General features: G+C 40.2%; 1 protein-coding gene across 1 annotated transcript; it reads left to right on the forward strand.

Annotated features, from left to right (window-relative positions):
* Positions 1-5,653: 5,653 nt before the first annotated feature.
* LOC143036307 (serine/threonine-protein kinase chk-1-like) lies at positions 5,654-6,709 on the forward strand. The gene has a single exon (XM_076203555.1). The coding sequence runs from the start codon at positions 5,654-5,656 to the stop codon at positions 6,707-6,709; it is 1,056 nt and encodes a 351-aa protein (XP_076059670.1).
* Positions 6,710-8,843: the final 2,134 nt, after the last annotated feature.

Consider the following 8,843-nt stretch of genomic DNA (forward strand, 5'->3'; position numbering starts at 1 on the left):
GTCTTGCTGCATTGCTACTGACACTTGGGTGGTCCTTTATACACAAGAAGCTATGATTAAAGGGACAACAAAGGAGTATTGGATGGATGTGAGATGGGTGAAGGGTATGTTTCAATTCGACTCCCCTTATACGCGCACACACACACACACGCATATACTCGTGTATATATATATATATATATATATATATATATATAGATATATATATATATACTTATACATATTTGTTGTTGTAGGTAGGTACATATTCTTGAATGAAAACTAAATGAAGATTTATAACAGGTTCAATGTTACATATATTCTCTATATTTTTCTCGTTTCTATCTATTTGGCTTCCTTATAAAGTCCGCTAATCGTTTCATCGCATGGCTATTTGCTTTGTAAAAGCCTGATTTACGTATTTCGATTGTCACTGAATTTCTTGGGAAGGCCAAATGAGAACCAAATAATAAAGGGATATTTTAAACATTCAAAAGGGCTTAATACTATGAGGAACATCAGATTCAATACTTAACTGAAACCATCTCGCTGAATGCTCTAACGCAAGACGACAGGTGTTAGTAATAGTGGATCTTTTCCAACGGAGAAGAGCCTATAGTTCATTAGTTTGGATATTTACCGTCGGCTGGGGGATATATCTTCAACGAAAATTACTTCTCAAATTGGTGTTCTTCTACTACCCATGTTTATCGGTAAGATTATGATTTTATCTGTTCTTTCCTTGATAGGGTTGCGTTGTGTTCTGTGATGTTCTTTGATTATGAAGAATCTTCTCCAGACTGATCTGGGTTGTCAGTTTATCACATGAATGAGTCTGAGATAGAATTTTTTCAAATGTCTGTGTAGATAAAACTACAAACCTTGACAAGTTTCTGCTAACTTAATCTATCTTGACCTATTCAAAGTTAACCTAACTTAACTTATCGAACCTAACATAACCTAACCTAATTTAACCTAACCTAACAAACTAGAGCAAGCTGACAAAATTGATAGCAACTATTTTCACGACAAATGTTACATTTACATCTTTGAACATACAGTGTAGATATTGTATAGTATGATTTCTCTACCAGAATGAATTTCTGGTAGATCCAGTAAAGGAGAAATATAAAGATATATCCCTTTTGGTCTTTTGAAATTCTTTCATGGACTCCAAAGGGAAGTACTGCGTTAGATTAAAGAAGAAATTGAAGAACTCACATCAGGAGGTACGAGACTGCATCCGAAGCCGTCAACTTTGCCTTATTTGCTTTGGGAACTGTTGGAACAGGTATCAGTCACTGCTGGGAATCGTAGAGGAGTGCGGGCTTCGAACCCACAACTAAGCGAATACGAGCCCATCACGGTTCGGCTGGCGCTACCAGCGCACGGAACAACGACGAAATGCACGCGTATATATCAACACAGGCGAAAGGAAATAGGACATGAAAAAAATTCAATTGAATGAGACTGGAACACTACAGACTCTCTGTTCACGAAGACTGGCAAAGAAAAAACCCTTGACCAAACTCAGACGAGATGATTGTACTCCTCTCCCAGTGCGATGGTAGCTTACACCGTTCGTGCCTCTGCCGGTTGCTTTTGCAGTCTGAAACGCAAACAGTAAAGCGACCACTGGGACGCAACAAGACTCCTCCTTACATTCCCGTCTCGCGGCCCATGGGGGTGCTCAGGAACCCACGGGTCTTCGGAGGTATGTCGACTCACGCGTTTGAGACCTTGGACTGCAGAATCACTGGGGGTGTTTATTTATCACACTGTCGCCTTAGGTAATTATCGAAACAATGTTATTCATTGTTTATGGTTGAGTTAGGAATGCGTCCGCGGTTTGGCGTTTTGATTGAAGTAGACAGAAGAAAGGATCTGGTGTTTTGGTTAGAATGTTGGTGGGGTCACTGGAAACGTGCTGGTCTCACTTAGGCTTAGGTGTGGGCTCGAATCCCGCACTCCTCTCCGATTCCTAGCAGTGACTGTTACCTATCCAAAGCGTATGGGGTAAACGTGATGGCTTTGGCCGCAGTTACGCGCCTCCTGGCGTAGGCTTCTTACCACCACGCAAAAAAAAAAAAAAAAAAAAAAAAAAAAAAAAATCTAGTACCAGGTATTACAGGCCATAAAGTATAAAGGGAACGTGGCTGGAAAAAACATCAAACAAAATTATAAGAAATGGATGTTGGGCCGATTTGTGTGGCAGATTCGTGAAGCCAAATCACTGAACTATCTCTACGTTAACTATATAGTTGGTTCAAAATCACGTTTAAAGCATAATCAGACATCAACAGACGTCTGAAAACCCGCAACCCACAGTATCCGGCAACAATCCTCGGGCTCTCACATACATCTATCTAGGAAGAAACTTCTGGGGGAGAGTCATCTCTCCGACGTCCCATCTATCTCGCAGAATTACCAACGATGGTCATGATGATAGATGAAGAAGAGAAGAAGGAAAATTTCGAAAAAAAAATTGAAAATGTAAATTTGAGTCAACAGTCGAAGAATCAAAGTAACATAACCTTTACACACACACACACACACACGCGCACACACACACACACACACACACACACACACACACACACACACACACACACACACACACACACAGCCTAGGGCTGAAAAATTCAGTATCGCTGCGCTTCGAGTCGTTACTTCAACTCTCGTGGGCGGGGAGTTGGGTGTGTGTGTGCGTGTAAGGTCACAGCATTACCCATAGATCGGTCATACGAGCTCTGAACTCTCTTCCGAGAGGGAAATAGCTGTCGATCACGAGTCCAGCACGTGATCCAAAAACCGAGGTGAATACACACACACACACACAGACACACACACACACACACACACACACACACACACACACACACACACACACAGACACACACACACTGTGTGGTCCCCACACTGAGTGAAGGATATAAGAAAGATTGAGAGAATACAAAGGGCAGCAACCAAGCTGGTCCCCAGCCTGGCAGATAAACCATATGAGGAGAGACTAAAAGCACTGGGTCTGCCAACTTTGAAAGACCGAAGAGAAAGAGATGACACGATTAGAGTGTTCAGGTCACTAAAGGGGATCGATTGCACTGGTAGAAGGGATCTCCTGATTAAAGATGGGAGAGCTTTAAGAGGTCATGGAAGCAAATTAAGAAACACCACATGTCGAAAGGGTTTGAAGAAATACGGTTTTCTATATAAATATGTGGAATAGCTTAGAAGGTGATATAGTCCAAGCTCAAACAGTACATGTGTTCGGATCTAAATATGATAATTGGAAATCAAAGATATAGATTAAGTTGGAACCCTAAATGAATTTGAGTTTAGGTATGTTAGAAAATTAGAAAATAGGAGACAGGACCCAACGTTGCGCACACACACAAGCACACACACACACACACACACACACACACACACACACACACACACACACACACACACACACACACACGCACACACACACAAATATAAACAGCACCTCTATGATGCGATGGTACTCCGCTGGGCAGCTAATCTAGTCATCTGTGTTCAAACCTCGACCAAGGCTGAAAATTCCAGCATCGCTGCACTACGAACAGCACTGTAACACTGGTGAGCAAGGAGTTGTGTGTGTGTGTGCGTGTGTGTGTGTGTGTGTGTGTGTGTGTGTGTGTGTGTGTGTGCGTGTGTAAGGTCACAGTAACACCATAGATCGAGCCATCCATGAGTTATGATCTCTCATCCGGGAAGGAAATAGCTGTCGATAGCGAGTCCAACACTTGATCCAAGACCGTAGTGAATGGTACACACACACACACACACACACACACACGCACGCACGCTCTTATTCACGCCTATTACTCTCTTCTCTTTACTCTTTCACTCTCGTTCGCCCCGGTAATCCAATCTCTTCCTATTCCGAAACACTTAGTCAAGGTCGGATTTCATCGGCTTCTGTTTGTTCCACGGCTGTCGACGTGCCAACGCGTGGATCTCTGTAAACAAGACGTAGGGATTTGAGACCCAACATGAGCCGCCTAGGGGGAGAAAAGCAAACAACGGTTTCAGACACCGAGGGGGGGGGTTGGGGGGTTTCGTCTTGTGATACAAGTCTGTAGGCGAACCTCAAAAAAAAAAAAAAAAAAAGGTTTATAGGCGAAGAGTTCAAGACGAATGGGGGTAGGCTTACCAGCGTCGTCGAGAGATTATACTTGAAGGAACACGCGCTCACACGAGTGTACATAACTCATATAGATACATACATGCATACATACATCCATACGTATATCCATACATCCATCCATCCATACATACATACATACATATATACATACATACATATATACATACATAAATACATACATACATAAATACATATGTACATACATGCATACATACATACATACATTAAAACATATATATATATATATATTTATATATGTATATATTCATATTATATATATGTGCATATATATAATATATTTATATATGTATATATATATATATATATATATATATACATACATATATATCAATATATATATAGATATATAGATATACTGTATGTATATATAAATATCTGTTGCACAAGGAAGGGAGAATACAGGAGATAGTGGTGAGTGGAGAATGACTGTGTATGGATGATACTTTTATGCAAGCAAAGGAGGGATGGGGGATGGAGGGTAGGGGGTACTTTTGTGCGAATGATATTTTGACTTAGCTGGAAGGGATTTCTCCCCGTCTTCTCTTTTTGTGCATGAGGGCACGGAGAGGTGGTGGGTTCGCCGATCAAGTGAAGCGGCCTTGCTGTGGACGTACTCCATCTTTGCTGCATTGTGTTTGATTTAGGGGAGATAACGGATGCAGGGATGACCCGTCATCCATGAGGAGCTGAGATGGGAAGGGTGGAGAGGGTGGTGGAGGGAAGTGTAATAGGTGGGAATAGGTACATGCCTCGGGCTGCTTGCCTTATAAGGGGGAGAGAGCTCTAAGTATATAGATAGAATAGAATACACACACAGAAACACACACACACACACACACACACAAACACACACACACACACACACACACACACACACACACACACACACACACACACACATATATATATATATATATGTATATATATATATTCTCAAGAAACTTATAAGAAGGATGATTTTTCTTCAAATGTTTGAGTTCAGCCGGATTAACCAATGAGATTACAGATGGCATGTCTATATTTGTTCTACACTTATTCATAGGTAACTAAAGTCTGTTTTCGTAAAAAATAATTATTCTATTGTTGATTTATCTACCTATTTATTCACTTATCACTTTCTTTATTCATTTATTAATTAAATTGCATGTTTACATATTGATTTGCCTGTATTTCTTTCTTTATTGAATTATTTATTTATTTGTGTATATGTTTAATTACTTATTCATTTGTTTATTTAATTATTCATTAATTTATTCATTTGTACCTCTACTCATTTATTTATTTATTTGCTTGTTTATTTTATTATTTATTCTTTATTTGTTTATTTCAAGAGCGATGAAGTAATATTGTCTGAACTTTTTTTTTTCAAAAATTTTGGGACTCTTTTTGTGTGGAGTGTGTTATCATATATCCAGGTTTTTTTGACACATTGTGCTCTATAACTCGCCTCCACCAAATTACTATTGTGATTTTGTCGAGATGAGAATCAACGAGGTAACCAGCGACTTCGGCGATTTGCCAGACATCAGCGAGATCAAGGAGAAAGAACAAGGCACTTCGAGGGACTCACACAAGGACATCGAACTCACACGAGGATCATTCGTCAGTGACTTCAACGAAGAAAAAGTCTCCAAGGTCGAAAAGACTACCAGAAAACGAAAAATTTCCGATTCCGAAGAAGAGGAACGATCAAACGGAAATAAGAAAGTAAAAGTCACTCATGTTTTTGATCCACAAAGCAACTGGAAAGAGATCAGTTTGCTTGGTACTGGTGGATTCGCTTCTGTCCAGCTTCTAGAAAACGCTTCTTCGGGTCTTCTGTGTGCCAGAAAATCGATCAAGATCATTCGAATCGATTGGCAACAAGAAGAGATCAAAATTCATAAGAAGCTGCACCACACTAACATTATCACCTTCCTGGGCTCAGATACCAACGAAGAATACTTGTACGTCTTCCTTGAGTATGCCCCTGGTGGTTCTTTGAGCGAGAAGCTCAAACACAACGGACTCTCCGAGGAAAAAGTTCGTTTCTACTTTGTACAGTTGATGGAAGGAGTTAAATACCTCCATTCGCTCCACATCACTCACCGAGACCTGAAGCCCGGAAATCTTCTTCTGTCGGGTTCCGACGTTGTAAAGATCGGTGACTTCGGTCTCGCGTGTGAGTTTGTGGAAGGACAGTACCTGACCCGCAAATACGGGACTATGGCCTACATGGCTCCTGAAGTCTTCAAGAGACGTTATATGGGAGACCAGGCCGATATCTGGTCCTGCGGGATCATCTTGTTCAAACTCCTCACTACACGATGTCCTTGGAAAAGAGCCGTCGACGGAAACTCGAAATACGAGATTTGGTCCTCCTCAGTCATGTTCAAGGTGACTTCTGAAATGCGAGAAAAACGACTATGGGAATCACTCTCCGAAGAAGCCTTTACTCTTGTCGAAAAAATCCTCAATCCATCTCCAAAGGAACGAGCCACACTTACAAGCATCGAGGAAAATGCCTGGACTCAAGGCAAGAAAAATAACTTATAAATAACTTCATGAATTTCTTACACTAAATCATAAACAGAAGATCATTTTTTACGAAACTAATGCCTAAAGCATCTGGCGAAACATTTCTACTCTAATGGGATATTTCCCTCAGCTGAATAAAATCGTCTGGCGACAGCCGAAAATGCATATAAAAAACGATCCCATCCATTAGCACTTCCAGTCTTTTTATCGTGATTATCAGTACCATTATCATCCTTTTTCTTCAGGGACTATTTCTTTATTACCATTCCTGGAATCCATTACACGTATTCTCTTTCTTGTTTTCGTCTTCCAGCTTTCATTTGTCCTTCGTCTATTTTGTACAATATACGGTTAAGGCCACTTTTTATCTATTCATCTATTTATTCTACTTGCTACTACTAGCAGGACCCGTGAAAATTCCACGGGATTTACGAAGGAGTCTTCAAAATCTTCCGAAGGAGTCTTCAGTCTCCAAAAGGAGTCGTCAAAGTCTCCCGACGTTGTCGTCAAATTCTCCCGTCGTCTCTCTCTTTCTCTTTCTCGTTAGGTCAATCATAAAGGCAACAACAAAAATCTAATCGTTTATGTCATGTCACAATAAACATTTATAGACGTTTGATTATCTTCATGTAACCTATGATTAAAAATGTATAGACGTTTGAATACTGTTTATTTATTTATTTATTTATTTATTTATTTATCTATCTATTCATCTACTTACTTTCGTGAAGTTCTGTCAGGAGCTCAGAAAGCAACGCGACATGACGTCACACGTTAAGCTTTGAATAAATGCCTTTTTTAATATTTCATTTATCGAAAGAATGTGATAAATAGGTGAATAAATCGTCTGTCTTTAGCCAGAATAAAACTACTTCGATTCCTTTGCACCGTGACGTCGTGTCATAAGAACATAAGAATAAAGGAGACTGCAAGAGACCATAAGGCCTACACTAGGCAGCTCCGTATCCATCACTACCTGTCATCCCCATCCATAAAGTTGTCTAATCGTTTTTTTAAAACAAGTGATAGTTTCAGCGCTTACTACATGGTTACTAAGTTTATTCCATTCATCGACCACCCTATTAGTAAACCAATTCTTGCCTATTTCCTTCTTAAATCTAAATTTGTCCTGTTTATACCCATTACTGCGAGTCCTGCCCTGTTGTTTTATTATGATGACCTTGTTTGCATCACCCTTGTTATAGCCTTTGATCCACTTGAACACTTCTATTAGATCACCCTGCACTCTGCGTCTTTCCAGAGAGTGTAAGTTTAGGTGCCTAAGCCTCTCTTCGTAAGGCAAATTTCCGAGTCCATGTATCATTTTGGTCATTCTTCTCTGTACTGATTCTAGTGAATTTATGTCCATTCTGAAGGACGGAGACCAAAACTGTACCGCATAGTCAAGGATGGGTCTAACTATCGCTAGATAGAGTATAATAATTACCTCTGCACTTCTATTCGTTACCGTCATGGCAATGAAGCCTAATGCGTTGTTAGCTTTATTTCTGGCGCTAATGCACTGCTTCCTGGTTTTAAGGTCCGGACTCACCAGAACTCCCAAGTCCCTCTCGCACTCAGATTTTTCTAAAAACGTCTTATCTAAGTTGTATCTATTTTCGGGGTTGTGTAGCCCTACGTTTAACACGCTACACTTAGAGATATTGAAGTTCATTTGCCATTTCACCGACCATGTTAACAGTTTATCAAGATCATCCTGCAGAATCTGGGCGTCGTCTCCTGACCTAATTAGGCGTCCTATTTTAGTGTCGTCCGCAAACTTACTAACATCACTATTTAACCCATCGTCTAAGTCGTTTATATACATAATGAACAACAAGGGACCCAAAACCGAGCCCTGGGGGACCCCGCTAGTAACATTGCCCCACCTAGATTTTATTCCATTTATGGTGACCCGCTGTTTTCTGTTACTAATCCAAGCTCTAATCCATTCTAACACTTTTCCTCCTATGCCATGGGCTTTGATTTTATTTAGTAGTCTCTGGTGTGGCACTTTGTCGAACGCTTTGCTAAAGTCAAGGTAAATAACATCGTAATTTTCATTGTTGTCTGACACCTTATATACCTTAGTGTAAAAGGATAGAAGATTAGTTACACATGACTTACCCTTGGAGAAACCATGCTGTCAAAC

This window comes from Oratosquilla oratoria, chromosome 20, assembly GCF_046742065.1.
Source record: "Oratosquilla oratoria isolate Oo_2021 chromosome 20, ASM4674206v1, whole genome shotgun sequence".
Lineage (NCBI taxonomy): Eukaryota > Metazoa > Arthropoda > Malacostraca > Stomatopoda > Squillidae > Oratosquilla > Oratosquilla oratoria.

What these genes read in the sequence shown, in the direction of transcription:
- LOC143036307 (XM_076203555.1), top strand. Translation starts at nt 5,654, where the DNA reads ATGAGAATCAACGAGGTAACCAGCGACTTCGGCGATTTGCCAGACATC.